The sequence below is a fragment of the Panthera leo genome, chromosome B3 (assembly GCF_018350215.1).
Source record: "Panthera leo isolate Ple1 chromosome B3, P.leo_Ple1_pat1.1, whole genome shotgun sequence".
NCBI lineage: Eukaryota > Metazoa > Chordata > Mammalia > Carnivora > Felidae > Panthera > Panthera leo.
The window spans coordinates 134,071,726-134,089,907 of NC_056684.1; the positions used below are offsets into that span (position 1 = coordinate 134,071,726).

The 18,182-nt window shown below is 42.6% G+C and overlaps 1 protein-coding gene and 1 long non-coding RNA gene across 3 annotated transcripts in view; one reads left to right on the forward strand and one right to left on the reverse strand.

Moving 5' to 3' along the window:
• Positions 1-1,809, reverse strand: part of PPP4R3A (protein phosphatase 4 regulatory subunit 3A) — a 38,162-nt gene extending 36,353 nt beyond the window's left edge. For both annotated transcript variants that reach the window (XM_042944101.1, XM_042944100.1), the window contains exon 1: positions 806-1,809. In XM_042944101.1, the coding sequence (XP_042800035.1) occupies positions 806-947 (142 nt within the window). In that variant the 5' untranslated portion in view covers positions 948-1,809. The remainder of the gene's footprint in view (positions 1-805) is intronic.
• Positions 1,810-1,911: 102 nt separating this feature from the next.
• LOC122223059 lies at positions 1,912-7,880 on the forward strand. Its single transcript, XR_006204025.1, has 3 exons — positions 1,912-2,220; positions 3,630-3,708; positions 7,218-7,880. It is a non-coding gene; the product is annotated as an uncharacterized LOC122223059 (long non-coding RNA).
• Positions 7,881-18,182: the final 10,302 nt, after the last annotated feature.

The following is an 18,182-nucleotide window of genomic DNA, read 5'->3' on the forward strand; positions in this document are numbered from 1 at the left end:
GGATTCAAAAGGTTTTAAAGTTATTGGCCAATTTCTCCCCACCTGTTAATTGAACCAACCAAATAATGAATATACATTTAAGCAATCAAAAACAAACAAAAACAGCTCGTATAAAATTATTCCAAGCTTACATACAAGAAGTTTACACAAACAATACACAAAAATCTGTATTTGTGTTAAAGACAACACTGGGGGGACACAAATCGATCTTCTCACGGCAAAGCAGCATTTTCTCTGCCGAATGCAGAGTTGCCAGATTCATGAACTAGTGTTGCCAACGTGCAACACGATAAAAAAACTGTAGCAGAAAAAGTTAAAAAAAAAAAGGGGGGGGGAGCACAGCAAAACGTTCTCCAAAGACTGAAACACCTAAGAACTTTCTTCGCTCCGAAAAAGTTTCACGCCTGCTTTACAGATGAGTGAACTAAGGCAGAAGATCGGATTAATCAGTGCCTTTCTCAAGGTCACTCCAGTGCAAAAGAACAGTCCGGGCTCCTGATCTTAGGCCCCCGACCTCTCCACACGCCCAGGCAGCACAGTTCAAGCGTGCTGGGCTCCCCTCGTCCCCGCAAGTGCTACCAAGCGCTGGGAGGAAAAAGACATTTCGAGCGCTCCCCGTGCAGCTAGCTCCGGGAGGACTGGGGTGCTTCCTGGTGGCCCGTCCTCCCCGAGGGCGGCAGTCGCCCCCAGCCCCAGTCGCCCCCTCCGTTCCCGCATTAGCCCCAACCAACCAGGGAGGTGGCCCAGGGCCGGGGTGGGGTGAGGGAGGGGAAGCAAGGGTCCCGCCGCAAAGGGCTTCACTTACCATCGCTCTCGGCCCTGACAAGCAGGGACATGCCCTTCAGCCGCTCCACGTAGCCCGACGAAACATGCCCGGTGCCCCGGTCGTCCCACTGCCGGTCCTCGTTGAGCGTGTAAACCTTCACCCGCCGCCGGGTGTCGGTCATCGTGCCGCCCGGGGGCCGGGGCAGAGGCCCCGCTGGCGTCGCCCAGGAAGGGGGGCCGGGACAGGCGGGAGCCAAGGCAGGAGGACGCCCGCAAGCGGAGGACTCCCGAGCCTCACTGCCGCCGCTGGCCGCTGCGGGGCCGCGGGGCCGCCCGCATGGCCCGCTCCCGGGCCCGAGCTCTGGGCCCCGGCCTTTCCTCGCCTCCGACTCCTCGGCGCTATTGTCCAGGCCCGGCGAGCCCGGCCGCCCCGACAGGGGCGCGCAGCGCTTCGCAGCCTCCCGCCCCGATGCGCTAGGAACTCGAGGCGCCGGTCACTGCCCTGCTCCCGCCTCCGCCATGATCTCCGCGAAGCCGCTTCCCGCGCCGCCGCCGCCTCCTCAGGCCGCCGCCGCCATGTTTTCCTTCCTTATACCTGGCCCTGCCACCGCAGCCAGTGGCTCCGCTCCGCTCCCCTGCTTCAGATGTCCCCAGCCGAGGGGTGCCTGCTCCTGCTGCAACTGCTACCACTGCGCGGGAGACTGCGAGAGCCCCCAAGCGCACGAGCGCTCCTGGCTCCTGGAAGTCCCTTTCCCTTCGCCGCTGCCACCGCCTCTTCCGTCTTCCTCACGAAGCCAAAGCCGCCGCCATCTTGGTTCGCCCCTCAATAGCGGCGCGCGGGGCCACCCAGGCAGCAGCTGCAGGGGCGGCCCGTTGGCCCCACCATTTAAAGAGACAGGAGCGAGGCCGGGAGCCTCGCTGCGGCGGAGGCCGCGGACGGAGGCGGGAGGCGGGCGCCGAGTTGCCGAGGTGGCGGGAGCGCAGGGAGCGGAGGAGGCGGAACGCTGGTCGCGCCGGTGACGGCCCGGGGCTCCCTCGCGCTGCCTGCACGCACCGTCGTGCGAGCGCGGGGCGGTGTGTGCGCCGTCGCGCCCTGTGTTCGTCATCAGCTCCGCTCGGGGATTCGAAAGGGGCGTGGAACTCGCCTCCGGCCTCCGCGCGCCTGCCCGCTGTGTGCCCGCCGCGCTCCTGGCGTCTCAGGCTCCGAGTGCGGCCGCCTTCCCCGGTGGCTCACCGTCCGGCAGCTGCTGTCCCTGCCTGGCCTGCAGGCAGGCGCAGGGCCGCGTCGTCCCGGGGCTCCGTCGCGGCGTGTCCGCCTCCGCGAGTGTCCTCTCCCGGCCTCGGCTCCCGGAGCGCAGGGTCCGGGAGGCGCCGGAGCCTCGCGGACTCCAGGCGTTTCTCCTTTGGGGAGAAGCTGAAAAGCTTCCGGGAAAGGCCGCAGGTTTGCACGGCGAGGTCAGTCGCAGGTCTTGGGAGCCGCCATGGGGCACGCACTGGTGTGGCTAATCCAGAAACGGGACGGCTGGCGCCAGACCCGAAGTGACAAGTCTAAAACCTCCCCTTACATTCCGACTACTCCCGCCATTCCTTTAGTCTTCATCAGAACTGTTCTTTTCTAGTCCTCCATGTTGCCAAGGAAAAAAAAAAAAAAAAAAAAAAAAGATCGTAAAGGGTTTACGAAACCAGATACGGATACGATACAATGTAATCGGGATGAGTAACTCCCAACGTTAGATGTTAAACACTGCTAATCTTCACAAAGGAATCAGATTCTCGTTCCAAATTCTTACGCTCATGATAGTAAAAGCCGCCGTTTGGGGGGGCTTTTCTTATTTGCCAGGCCGTCTAGGTCATTGCTGTCCACTAGAAATAAAATGAACCCCTTGTAATTTAAAATTTTACAGCAGCCGCTTTTTGAAAAAGTACAAAGAAACTGCTGAGATTTATTTTGTTTTATTGAATGCAGTATCTTCAAAATACTCTTACGAAATTAATGACATTTTACCTTTTTTTTCCGAACTAAGTTCAAGATGCGAGGTGTGGTTTACTCATGGTGTAAATGTCAACTTGGAAGCCAAATTTTCATTGCAAATACCTAATCTGTATTTAAAGTTCATTAAATTTACAACTGAAAAAGTAGATTCACATGCTCAAGTTGTTTCAAAAATGATTTTCCAAAAACAACTATCAAATTTTAAATGTAAAATTAAAATTAAATAAAGCTTAAAATTCAGTTCCTCATTCCCAGGTAAGCCACGTTTTAAGTGCTCAGTAGCCACCTGTGTCTAGTGGCCACTGTTATGGCAGGTTCAGGTGCTTACATCACCAATAATCTCATCTCAGACCTGCAATGCAGTTCGTGTTACACCCATCTACATTCAGAAAGAGGCCCTGACAGCATGACCAGTGAGTGCTGAGGAGTTCCCCAGGATGTGGGATTTTCTGTTTTAAAATCAGAAGTTGGGACCTTTCCTCCCTCCCACCTCCCAGTCAAATACAAAGACACGCTTACAAAGAACAGCTGCAGACTTTTATTTGCAAACAAAAGTGGAAAATGATAAAAACAAGGCAGTTTTCTCTAAAATGTAAAATGCTATAATTTCAAGCATCAGGGCATGACAGCAATTTTGTCCACTTTGGATGCAGTAAGACGTCATTACATTTATTTGTATTATTATTTACTCGATCCTCAAACCAAACATGAAATAATTTGTGGGAAAATCAGCTGGTCTCACTGCCTTCACTCTCACCTCCCTCCTAAAACATGCTGTATATTATAACTGGTGGTGATTTGTCCGAGTTAAGTACAATCTAGCCAGCCAATATGTTTTTATTTCTACTATTTGTATTTTTCCCCATTCTAGGTTAAGAGAAAGAACTTGAGCCATTGAAAGCTCCTCTCCCTTCTGAGGGCATCAGTGAAAATCAGACCTTGCCATAATGGTAGGTGTTAATGGGAGGTGACCTGTGGAACACAACAGGGTAACACTGGTGTCTCTACTCAGGAGGTGGGTGCTGCTGTGGCATACAACGTGCTCCTTAAGTGGATTCTTTTGTAGCCAAGCCAACTTCCCAGCTAAGAACAAGCCAAGCACCTGAAAACAGAGGTCTAGAATGACTAAATCATGGTCTGAAATGGGCCATTAGCGTCCTGTCTCTCACCAGGCATATCTGTCTTGAGAGAGACAACCCAGTTCCTGAAACTGCTTTTGATCTAGGGGAGGGAAATCAGGTTGGGGAGGTGGGGAGGTGACTGATGCCCATGTATCCTTTCCTTTTTCTCTACCACTTCTGACAAATAAGTCTCCTCTCACCTTTTTCGGGACTGGTGTCAAAGAGTGCTTTATTTGGTTGAGATGCATAGGTACTTAATGAAGATTTGAAATGAGCTGTCTGCAACAATTTAGTCCACAACCATTTTCTAATACAGGTAAAAATGTGAGCCATTTTCACGTTTTTTTCACCTTTGTACGGAGTCCCTCACCAGGGCCTGCTAACTTACTTCTCTTTCATATCCCCTGGATTTGATTCTGCTATTTTATTTCCTTGCTCATCACCCTAGGATTTGTTGTACCTGAAATTTTCCTACTAAGTTACAAAAAGTAAGTCCAGAAATTGTTGACATTCAACTGCTCAGAGCCCTGTGAAAAACACTCCCAGGCACTAGCAGAAAGTAGCAGCATTAATGAGCATCAGCATTTATATTAGTTTGCAGGGCAACGGAGAACCCAGAGACTTCTTTCAGTGTGCATGCTGCACAGTCTCCCACTTGTCTCCCAAGCCCTCATGCATGACAGCCCAAGCACCCAGAAGTAAAAGCAAGAATTCCTAAGGAATGGTCAAAGGAAATATTTAGAGCAATAAAGAGAAAGAGGAGATGGGTATTGGAATTAACCATGGGGAATTTCAGTGCACACATGCTTTCTTAGTTTTGTACATTTCCCTCAGGGGAAATGCTTTGTGTGCTTACAAATGGACAGCCCCTTTCTGCTGCTTGCTAGGTGTTTGAATAGCTCTAGCTGTGTGCATTATTCAGGTGATGGCCAATGTGGCAGTCACGAGAACATGCCTTTGCAGACCTCTTTTTACAAGGAACAAAATTCACCAAAGACCCCAGCTGCTGCACTCTGAAATTTATCACGGTGCTTAGGTACAGCATACCTCCCACAGGGTCCTCCCCACCAATGACTGGATGCAGCAGGATACTAAGGCAGTTGTCCTGGGAGACATCTCTTCTATAGGCTGACTTTGACTCAAGGACTCCCTGACCAGCTTTGCCAAACCTTCCTTAGGGTGCACAACATTCCAGGATGCTTCTCCCAACCTTCTCTCCCTCTTACTTCACTCAGGATTAGACGCCTCTCCCAGCCATTCTGGCTCTCTATTTCCTTTCAAATAGGTGTTTCCTCAAATAAAATCCTTACATGTTAATCTGCTCTTGGTGTGTGCTTTTTGGAGGACCCAGACTAGTGCTAAATTCAGCTCTTAGATGCAGTAAGTCTTTAAATGTAAAAGGGGTAAGTCTTGATTTATCCATGACACGAGATTTTAACTAGGAATGAGAAAACAAAAATTTACTTATGGTTATGTTGAGGCCTGCTGAATTATATATTGAGAGTTGATATGTACTTAATGTATTTGACTTTTATAATCTTTGCTAAAGCTTTTCTACAGAATGAGGGGTTTTTTTTTTGTTTTTTTTTTTAATGTTTATTTTTGAGAGAGAGAAGGAGTGTGTGCTTGAGCAGGGGAGGGGCAGAGAGAGAGAAGGGGACAGAGGATCTGAAGTGGACTTCGTGCTGACAGCAAAGAGCCTGTTATGGGACTTGAACCCACAAAATGCAAGATCATGACCCGAGCCGAAATCGGATGTTTCACCTACTGAGCCACCCAGGCGCCCTCCAGAATGAGAAGGTTTTAAATACAACTTTCACTTTGTTCTTTCTCAGATCTTTCTTAAGAATTCTGATTTCTGTCTGTAGGTTTGCAATACAAAAAGAGATTCTTTTTTTTCAAAAAGAGAACTCATCTCAACTCAACTCATCTTCTTGAGTTTTGAGAAGGATTTCAGAATAAAAACTTCATGTGCATTCTCCCTGCTCTCATCTGAGTAGACCAGGTCTCTTTTAGGTCGTGTCAAATCTGGATTGTTTTCTTTTCTTTCTTTCCTTTTTTTTTTTTTTAATATCTTTATTCATCCCCAAAGGGACTGAGTCATGTTTAATATCTTTGGTGACCAGATCACAAGGGCTTTTTATTTGTAGGGAGTGCTTTGTGGTAGATAATTTTTTCAGATTATTGGCACAGAAGAAATCATGTAAGTACATTCTGAATGTAAAAATGCATCCACACATTTCATTATTCTCAATTTGTTTTTTCATCTTTTGATAGCCAGAAGGTAGTATAGGTGGCCAAGGACGATAGTATCAATATGAAAGCATGCAATTTATTTATTTAGCTATGTTTAAATCAGAAATCAAATGTTTCTGGCTGAGTTTTTGTTACTCCTAATATTCTTTCTAACTTTGTATTTGAGAATTATATGGTTGTACTTAAGTGATGCAAAAATTCTGTACATTACCCCTTGGCCACAGAGGTTAGGTTAGTACTTGAGAAAAGCCAGGGCAATCAAAATGTTGCCTGCATTTTTCAGACTATCACTGGGTGAGAAATGTTCTTACCTCCTGAACATCACAGCTAGAAGAGTGTGGTATAGGGCTTCCTACACTCAAGTGTTCCCTGCCTCCCCACCCCACCCCCAGTGTGGACAAATATGTCTGCATCAGAGAGAGTAAAGAAGAACATTCTGTTGAGAGTCCAGTTGTTCTTTCTCAGTTCTTTCTTAAGAATTCTGATTTCTGTCTGTAGGTTTGCAATACAGAAAGAGATTCTCTTTTTTCAAAAAGAGAACTCATCTCATCTCATCTCAACTCAACAACTCATAACAACTCATTAACATGTAAGGATTTTATTTGAGGAAACACCTATTTGAAAGGAAATAGCCAGAATGGCTGGGAGAGGCATGCGTCTAATCCTGAGCGAAGTAAGAGGGAGAGAAGGTTGGGAGAAGCATCCTGGAATGCAGTGCCCAGGTCTTTTGAGGTTCTGAGGTCTATTAAGAAGAGAGGTGAACCAGTCCTTTCATCTATACCCTATCTTGGCCTCTGAAACTTCCCTTGTATGATTGGTCATGAATGCAATCTCTTTCCTTAGAACTCCATGAGTAAACATCATCTAACATCGTTTAAAAACTTGCCCTCAAGTTCTTTGACATTTTTCCCCACTAGAAATGGAGTCTTTGTCTCCTCCTTTAAAATCTGGGCTGGTCTTGGTGACCTGTTTGTAATCAGTAAAATGAAGCAGAAGCGACGCTGTGTGACGTTGGAGGCGGGGCAACGGTTTTCTGGAGTGCTTTCTGTGCCATCAGGTGAGAAGCTCCCCTCTCCTACTAGGCTGAATGTCGCCGCTCTGGTAGACAGTCTTGGCTGAGCTCCCAGTTGACAGGCAATGTCAACTGCTGCTAGCCTTGTGAATGCTTCATCTTAGACAACCATGGCCCCCTTGAGCTCTTGGATGACAGCGGCACAACCATCTGACTACAACCACACAGCAACCTTCAGACGAGAACTACCCAGCTAAACCCTTCCCCAATTCCCGACGTGTAAAATTGAGAGCAAAATAAAATGGCCACAGTAAGCCACTGAGGTCATTTGTTACATAGCATTAGGTCATTTTGTTGCATAGCAATAGTAACAAGAGCATAGGTTTGCTTGGGTAATTTATTCTAATCACAAAGAAATGTAGCAGTACACTTTCCAGGGGTGGAATAGATGGGATTTAAATTGTTTTGCATTTTTAAAAACATTTCTTCTGATAGGTTCCTTGTAGAACTCTCAAGCAGATACAAGGACACAGTCTAGATTCAAATATCTGACTCTGGTTCCAAAATTTGATTTGGGAAATACAGATCAGATCTTAATAAATCAACCTTATAGGAACTGTATGGATATTTTATAATACTGAAAATCTCTGTTTTGGTGTTTTTTATTTTATTTTATTTTACAAAACTGGCCTTGAAAATTTTTGTTTCATTAAACTTAACTTTCACTTATTCTTTCTATCTGAAGTTGGATCAAAGGGGGAAAAAAGAAGGGGGAGATGATGATAAAAAATGAGGGCAGAACCTTCTTTCTATCAGTGACTACGAGAACACTGTGTTTTCTCCGAGAGACAGTTAAAGGTCAGTATTCCTTTCTCAAGCTCTGAGCAGGACTGATTAAAACAAAGAACACAAGCTTGCCAGATTAGTGTGGGAAAGGAGAAAACTGAAGCATGGTTGAAGTTGAGGTGTCCTAGCTAAGGTACCTCAGAAAGCAGAGCCTGAGACAAAGACTTGAAAATCGGTATTCGGCTGGAGAATGTGAAGAAAAGCAAGGAAGAGGGGTAAAAGGCAGGAGGCACCAATACAGGGAGGTGTTCCCCAAACATCGCCACTGCCGCGGATGAAGATTTCTTTGGTTCCACGAACCATTAATCTGGGGGGTGAAACGGGGCATTTATCCATAGCTCCCATGTCCCTAGTCAAAAGTTCGCCAACCGTGTTCACTTCTGAGTTATGCACGGTTGGACTCGGAGTGGTTTCTCATGGCACCCCCACGCTACAGCACTGGAGAGGCCCTGGGGAGGGAAGGGAGAAAAGCATGTGGAGGCTATTAGGTCACAACTGTGGAGGCTATTAGGTCACACCTGGGTGAATCCGGTCTAAAAATCTGGCTTTCGAATTTATTGAGAGTGTAAATACTTCATATTCTCTTTTTAAATATTAAAAGTTATTTTTAAAATCTATTTTTTATATTTGCTTGCTGGTATCCAAAGCATATAGTACAAGTTCCTCTGCTTACAGATTCTAGCAGCAATTATGAAGCTTATAACTATACATAATGGCAAACATATCAATTTAAGTCATTCTGCTAAAAACTCTTTTTTCCGCCTAAAAATCATAAAAACATTTCACATCCTGAGAAATGGCTATTGTAAGTGGGATGAAAAGATGTTTTGGTCAGTGAGAATAGTTGGGCATATATTTAACCATCTGTTTTATACCACCCACCAGATTCTGACCCTGGGTATAATTATCTAATTCCTTTTTGAACTATGAAGAATTTTGAAACCATAGAGAGCGAAGCACTCTGTCCATGGCTCTAACCATAAAATAAAAATGGAATTTTGTAGAACACATTTAATATTATTTGAATTGAGGTCTGGGATGCTGGTACACACTGATGAACACTTGTCAGAAAATTTCAGGATCTTAGGGGATGAGAATGGCATTTGGCAAGATAAAATCTTTGGTTTATAGCCACTCTAGGACTTACCTTGGCTTGAAGTCAAATGGGCTAGTTATTCTTCACCTGACTGCCTTCCCTGGGTCTGTGGCTTGGGTACTGATCCCCATGGAGGGTTTCACCCAGACTCTCTTGCCCTGTGGCTCATTGTTTCCGGTTGGGTTCAGTCAGTAGGAGGAATGGCAGGAGATTATTGAGGGAAGAAATAAGAGGAGAAAGTGATGGTGGTATTTTTTCTTTTGTCCTCTTTTTCCTTCAGTTCTGTCAGGCACAAGTAGTTTGATGTGGCTGGGGTACAGGGGGCTATAGTAGAGCGAGATGGTGCTAGAATTTGGTGGGGACCACATCCTGAAGGCTTCTCTTTGTTTTGGATTTTATTCTGGAGGGTACAGGGATTCATGAAAGGATTTTTTTTTAAGTTTATTTATTTATTTTGAGAGAGAGAGAGACAGAGAGAAGGAGAGATAGAATCCCAAGCAGTCTCCATGCCATCAGAAGGAACCTGATGTGAGGCTTGAACTCATGAACCATGAGATCGTGACCTGAGCTGAGATCAAGAGTCTGACACTTAACCGCCTGAGCTGCCCAGGTACCCCATGAAAGTATTTTAAAAGTAAGGGAATGTGATAACTGGATTTATGCTTTTTCAAGATCCCTCTGGAAGCACTGTGGAGGAAAAATTAAAGAGAAGTGACATCAAAGCAGAAGGGTCCATTTATAAATTAACTGTCCCAAGTTAGGCAAGAAATGACAAATTCTTGAATTTAAGGCAGTGTCAGTGAGTAGAGAGGGGTAGGAGTGGATTTCAATTACTCTTTTCTTTCCCAAACAGGGAAGTTATCAGTGGGGGTGCTGGAACTCCCATTCTCTCCCAGCAGTCATGAGGAGCATCTCAGCTTGGAAGTCAAGAAGGCCAAGTGCAAACCTGCACTTTCACCCCCACCTGGCAGTAATGAGGCAGCACTCCCTTCCCTGGCTGGAGTGGGGTCAGAAAAAGCCATACAGGGTTTAAGTAAGATCCAGAGTCTCATAACATATTATCTAAAATGTCCTGATTCCATTAAAAAATCATTGTCCTGGGGCGCCTGAGTGGCTCAGTCGGTTAAGTGTCCGACTTCGGCTCAGGTCATGATCTCGCGGTCCGTGAGTTCGAGCCCCGCGTCGGGCTCTGTGCTGACAGCTCAGAGCCTGGAGCCTGTTTCAGATTCTGTGTCTCCCTCTCTCTCTGACCCTCCCCCGTTCATGCTCTGTCTCTATCTCAAAAATAAATAAACGTTAAAAAAAAAATTTAAAAAAAATCATTGTCCTATCAAGATTCAGGCAGAGCCCAAATAGAATGAAAAAATACACTCAACAGATGCCAACACTGAGATGGCAGAGATGTTAGAGTTACCTGACAGAGATTATGAAGCATTCATCATAAAAATGTTTCAACTAGCAACTATGAATACACTTGAAACAAGTGAAAAAACAGAAAGTCTCAGCAAAGAAAAAGAAGAAGCAATTAGAAATTTTGAGAAATAAAAAACATAGTGAAAAACTGAAATAAAAAACTCAATGGATGAGCCCAGTAGCAGCATCTGGGAGACAGAGGAGAGAATCCATGACCTTGGAGACAGAACAATAGAAATTACTCAATCTGAGCAATAGAGAGAATAGGCTGGAAAAAAAAATGAGCAGAGCCTCAGAGACCTGTGGGTCTTCACAAAGATCCAACATTCATGTTATTGGAGACTCAAAAGACAGGTAGAAAGAAGACCGGGCTGAAAAAGTACCCAAGGAAATAATGGCTGAAAACTCCCGCAATATGGCAAAATCCATAAACCTACAGATTCAAGAAACTGAGTCTACTCCAAACACAGTAAACCTAGAGAAACAGCACCATTTGCATTATAGTCAAGCTTCTGAAAACTAAAGTATTGAAAGCAGGGAGAAGAACCTTAACTATAGGGGGAAACAATTTGAATGACAACAAATGTCTCATCAGAAGCCAAAGAGGCCAGAGGGAAATGGCAAAACATTTTTCACGTGCTGAAAGAATTGTTAATCCAGAATCCTATGCCCAGGAGAAATATTCCTCATGAGTGAAGGAGAAATCAAAGCATTCCCAGGTGAAGGAACACAGAGGCAATCTGTTGGTGGAAAATTACCTTAAGAAAATGACTAAATGAAATTCTCCAAGGAAAAAGGAAACAATAAAATAAATCTTGGAACATCAGAAAAAAAGAACGTGGTAAGCAAAAATATGGATAAATACAACTGGCTTCCCTTCTCATACTGAGTTTTCTAAAGTACATTTGGTTGTTGAAAAAAAGATTATAACACTGTCTGATGTGTATCTTAATGTATAAGGAAGAAATACCTAACATAAATATATGCAACAGGGTAAAGGGATGTAGGCAAACTTTCCACACTTTTCTTGAACTGGTAAAATGATGACATTGGTCAACTATGATAAGACTATATATATATATATATATATATATATATATATATATATACATATATATATATATATATAATTTATTTATATTTATGTATATACATACTTGCATATGTACATATATATGCACACACATTCTTGTGTATGTATATACATATACACACACACAAACACACACAGAGCAGACACTAAAAAGCCATACAAGGAAACACACTTAAAACACTACAGATAAATCAAAATGGAATTCTAAAAACTACTCAAGTAACCCCATAGAATAGTGGGAAAAAGAAAACAGCTAAGCACCAAAAATGAAATAGCAGACTTAAGCCCCAACATACCAATAATTATAAAATATAAATGGTCTAAATACACCAATTAAAAGACACGGATTGGCAGAGTGGGTTAAAAACAGCCCAAGCATATGTCATTTACAAGAAACTCCCTTTAAATATAACAATGTTGGGTGCCTGGGTGGCTCAGTCGGTAAGCGTCCAACTTCAGCTCAGGTCATGATCTCATGGTTCATGAGTTCGAGCCCTGCAGCAGGCTCTGTGCTGACAGCTCAGAGCCTGGAGCCTGCTTCAGAATCTGTATCTCCTTCTCTCTCTGCTCCTTCCCCACTCACACTCTGTCTCTCTCTAAAAAATAAATAAACATTAAAAAAAATTTTTTTTAAATGTAGACAGAGTAAAAGGATAGGAAAAAAAAAGTATCATGCAGACAACCACAAGAAAGCTGCAGAGCTACAGATCAGAAAAAGAAGACTCAGAACAAAGAAAATTTCCAGACACAGAGAAGGACTTGATTTATAATAAAAGGGTCAATCCATCAAGAAGACATAGTAATCCTAAATGTATATGATCCAAACAACAGAGCTTCAGAATGTGTGGATAGAACTGAAAGGAAAAATAAACAGTTCCACAACTATAGCTGGAAACTTCAACACCCTCTCAAAACTGATAGAGCAACTGGACAGAACATCAGCAACGTTGTCGAGGAACTTCAACAACAGCATCAACCAGAGGATCCAATCAACATTTATAGAATTCCACCCAACAAAGCACAATAAACTTTCTTTTCAAGTGCCCACTAAATATACCAAGGTAGATCATATCCTGGGCCCTAAAACAAACCTCAATAAATTTAAAAGAATAGAAATCAGGGTGCCTGGGTGGCTGAGGTGGTTAAGGATCCAACTTCGGCTCAGGTCATGATCTCACAGTTCGTGGGTTTGAGCCCCGCATCGGGCTCTGGGCTGATGGCTCAGAGCCTGGAGCCTGCTTCCGATTCTGTGTCTCCCTCTCTCTCTTCCCCTCCCCCACTCATGCTCTGTCTCTCTCTGCCTCTCAAAAACAAACAAACGTAATAATAAAAACAAAATTATAAAAAAGTAAACAAACATTTTTAAAAAAGAAAAGAATAGAAATCATACAGTGTGTTCTGCAATCACAATAGACTCAAACTAGAAATCTGTAGCAAAAAGAGAACAGGTATGTCTCTAGCAAATGGAGACTAGACAACATATGTATATATAGCCCATGTACTAAAGAGGAAGTCTCAAGGGAAATTAAAAAAAAATTAACTGAAGAACAATAAAAATACATTATTTTAACAACAATAAAAATGAGCTGAATGAAAACTAAAATACAAATTTTAATAGCACGTTACAATTTGTAGGACACAGCTAAGGCAGAGTGGAGGGAAAATTTATAGTTATGCATTGGTTAGAAAAGAGGAAAATTCTCAGATAATCACCTAACCTTTCACCTCAAGACCTAGGAAAAGAAGAGCAAAATAGATCCACAGCATACAGGAAAGAGGAAGGAATAGAGGTTAGAGCAGAAATCAATGAAATTGGAAGCAAAAATAACAGAGGAAGTCAATTAAAAAAAGAGATGATTCTTTGAAAAGATCAATAAAATTGACAAACCTCTACAAAGACTGACAAAGGAGAAAAAAGACAAATGGTCCACGTGAGGAATGAAATGGGATATCATTACAGACCCTGCAGGCATCAAAATGGTAAGAAGGGAATCAACTGCTCTATACACATAAATCTGACAGCTGAGATGAAATAGACCAATTCCTTGAAAAACACAAACTACCACAACTTACCTAATATAAAATAGATCATTTGAATAGCCCTAGCATTGTTAACCCTATGCATTTGTAATTAAAAATCTCCCCCGAAAGAAATCTTCAGGCCCAGATGTTTCACTGGAAACTTCTTGTCAAGATCCTTAACTTAATGACTTCTTTTGTCATATAATGTAATATTACCCTTTTGCTGTATAAGGGGATATTCATGGGTTCTGGGGGTTAGGATGTGGTCATATCTTTTTGGGAGCCACCATTCAGCCTACTACATTCACCACAGTAATCAAGATTGGTATTGGTAAAGGGATACACATAGAGATTAATCAGAATATAAACGCAGAAAATAGACCTATGTAAACATGTCCAACTGAATTTTTTTTTTTTTTTTTTTACAAAAGTGCAAAAAATAATTTGATGGAGGCAAAAGAACCTTTGCAACAAATGATGCTGGAGCATTAGGACATCCATAGGCACACACATACACAAAAGAAACTTGATCTAATTTTTACACCTTATACAACATTAACTAAAAATGGACCTTGCCTTTATTTTTATTTTTTATTTAAAAAAATTTTTAATGTTTTTATTTACTTTTGAGACAGAGAGAGACAGACCACGAACAGGGGAGGGTCAGAGAGAGAGGGAGACACAGAATCTGAAGCAGGCTCCAGGCTCTGAGCTGTCAGCACAGAGCCCGACGCGGGTCGAACTCACGGACTGCGAGATCATGACCCGAGCCGAAGTCGGACGCTTAACCGACTGAGCCACCCAGGCGCCCCTGGACCTTGCTTTTAAATGTAAAATGTAAAACTATAACCCATTTACCAAAAAGAGAGAGAGAGAGAGAGAGAGAGAGAGAGAGAGAAATTCCTTGGGAACTAAAAGAAGGAAAAAATTCTTGGACTCCAATTTTATCAAAAAAGTTGATAAAAAGGACTTCATCAAAAATAGAAACTTCCTTGATGATAGATTCTAGATGAAAAGATAGAGACTGGGAGAATTTACTTGCAAATCATAATGTCAGACAAAATATTTTTTCATAAAAAGAACATTCAAAACAACAAAACAAAACAACAATAACAAAAAACCCACACACAATCCAATTAGAAAATGACCAAAGATATGAGCAGACATTTTACCAAAGAGGATGTACAGATGGGAAATACACACGAGATGGTCACCATCATTAGCCATTAGGGAAATGCACATTAAATCTACAATCAGATGTCTCTATACACTAATAGCTAAAATGAAACAGTAGTGACAACACCAAATGCTGGTAAGGATGCAGAGAAATTGGACCACTCATAATACCAGTGGAGAACAGTTTGTTATTTTCTTAAAGGAAAACGAATTATGAGCCCCAGCAATTGCACTCCTGGACATCTATTGTAGAGACTGAAGACTTACATTCACATAAAAACCTGTACACAAATATTTATAGCAATTTCTTTGTAATAGCCCTAAACTAGAAACAACCCTGATGTTCTTTTATGGGTGAATGGTAAAACAAGATACCGGACATCCACACCATGGAATGGCATTCATCAATAAAAAGCAATGCAACAACCTGGATGAATAGCCAGAGAACTATGCTGGGTGAAAAAAGGCGATCCCAAAAGGTTGCATACTCTAGGATCTCATTTATGGACCATTGTTGAAATGATAAAGTGATTGAAATGGAGAATAGATTAGTCGTTGCCAGGGCTTAAGGAGGTGGGTGTGGCTATAAAATAGCAACAGCAGGTATCCTTGTGGTGATGGAAACATTGTCTTTGTGTATCTTGACTGTATCCATGCTAGTATCCTGACTGTAATATTGTACCATATATAGTTTGCAAGTTATCTCCTTGGAGGAAAGTGGGTTCAAAGTTATGCTGGATTCCTCTGTATTATTTCTTACAACTGCATGTGAAGCTCTAATTATCTCAAACATTTTAATAAATAAAACTATTAGTATGAAGCAAACAACCAGTGTAACCACTATATACAGTTGGCTAACGCGCTGTTTTTCATCACCTGTATGACATTCTCAACCATCATTCTTCAAGTATTGCCTTCTACCCTCTTTTTTTTAAATTTTAGAGTGAGAGAGAGCACGAGCTGGAGAGGGGCAGAAGAAGAAAAGGAGAGAGAGATAGGGAGAGCGAGGGAGAGAGAGAATCTCAAGCAGGCTCCATACTTAGCACAGAGCCCAATGCAAGACTCCATCCCACGACCCTGGGATCACGACCTGAGCCAAAATTAAGAGTCACCCATGCCCTCCTATCCTCCCTTTGGGGGACTCCATCTGACGGTCTCTTACTGTCTCTTCTAAATCTACCCTATCTTTTGTATTTTCCACAATTTTTCTCTCGAATCTAGTCTGACATCCTTTGTTATTTTTCCTAAGCTTATTTATTTATTTTGAGAGAGAGACATGGTGAGTGGTGGGAGGGGAAGAGAGAGAAAAGGAGAGAGAGAATCCCAAGCGGGCTCTGAGCTGTCAGTGTAGAGCCCAACACAGGGCTCGAACTCACGAACTGTGAGATCATGACCTGAGCCGAAACCAGGCTCAGGTCATGATCATTTTATGAGCTCATTTAATGAGTCAGACGCTTAACCGACTGAGCCAACCAGGTGCCCTGACATCCTTTACTTTTTATCTGGATTGTTTTGTTATAACAACCTGTGATCCAGTTAACTAACCCTCTCTTTCCCTAGAAATATTTCCAACCTTGGTTCTTATTTATGTAAACTTAGCTTGCACAGCTGTCTCATAGCCTGTGCCTGATGACTTCAAAGCCTGAAGGGTTTGCAGGTCTGTTTCTGCCTTCTCTTGCTCAGAGTCTGATTTCTGGGGGTTCCTGATATTCTTGGGCTACCGTTTGGGCATTGTATTTGAAAATTATTTGTATTCCAGAGTGGCTGCAGCCACTCTGGAAAACAGTGTGGAGGTTCATCAAAAAATTTAAAATAGATCTACCCTATGATCCAGCAATAGCACTGCTAGGAATTTACCCAAGGGATACAGGAGTACTGATGCATAGGGGCACTTGTACCCCAATGTTTATAGCAGCACTTTCAACAATAGCCAAATTATGGAAAGAGCCTAAATGGCCATCAACTGATGAATGGATAAAGAAATTGTGGTTTATATACACAATGGAATACTACTTGGCAATGAGAAAGAATGAAATATGCCCTTTTGTAGCAATGTGGATGGAACTGGAGAGTGTTATGCTAAGTGAAATAAGTCATACAGAGAAACACAGATACCATATATTTTCACTCTTATGTGGATCCTGAGCAACTTAACAGAAGACCATGGGGGAGGGGAAGGGAAGAAAAAAAGAAAGTTAGAGAGGGAGGGAGCCAAACCATAAGAGACTCTTAAAAAGTGAGAATAAACTGAGAGTTGATGGGGGGTGGGAGGGAGGGGAACGTGGGTGATGGGCATTGAGGAGGGCACCTGTTGGGATGAGCACTGGGTGTTGTATGGAAACCAACTTGACAATAAATTTCATATAAAATAAATAATAAATAAATAAATAAATAAATAAATAAATTCTCCCAGAAAAAAAAAAGAAAGAAAGAAAGAAAGAAAGAAAAGAAAAAGAAAAGAAAATTATTTGTAGATATAACTCGAGGCCAAGAATGGAGGTACTTTACTTCAGAGTTTCATTTGCCTTTGCCAGGTCCTTGGGTCACTACCAATTAAGAATCATGTTAAAGCAAGTTTAAGGCTAAAAATACCTTTGCCAAACCAGGTGACTTGAAAACTGGCTATAGTTCTGTGAGGGGTGTTCTACTTCTGGTCTGTCTTCTCCAATAAGGCTTCCTCCTAATGTCCTGGACTTTGATTCCGTCCTTCTCTCCTGGGGAATTGGGTTCTCTTCACTTTTGGCCTTATAATTTCTGACTGTATTATCACAGGTTGCGTTAAGATATTTACAGATGTTTACTCACCAATTTTAGTTATTTTCACCAAATAAATCAGCTTTCCATGATAGGATGACATATGGTATCTTTTTTTTCTTAGTAGATACAAAATTCTCAATAGCTACCACATTCTACATAGTTAAATAAAGGGATCTGAAGGAACAATGCATACTTGAAACCTCATTTGATAAGATCTGAAATATTACAATTTGTTGTCGCAGATCAAATAATCATTGAACCCAGAATATAATAGTCCTTTCTTCAATGTTCTTTTAAATTTCTATCATTAAAACATATAGACATAAGCAACTATGGAAGATTAGAAAATTGAAAAGCAGTTGACATCCTAGAAACACATCTGAAAGTAGTGTAACTAATGTAAGGTATTAGTTTCTTGGAACTGCCATAACAAATCACTACAAACGGGCTTAAAACAGAAATCCGTCTCTTACAGTTCTGGAGGCGAGAAGTCCAGAATCATGGTGCCAGCAGAGTGGTGCTCCCTTCCAGAGGCACTAGGGGAGAGAATCTGTTGTTTGCCTTTTCTAGCTTCTGGTGGCTGCAGGTGTTCCTTGGCTCGTGGCCACATTACTCCAACCTCTGCCGCCATG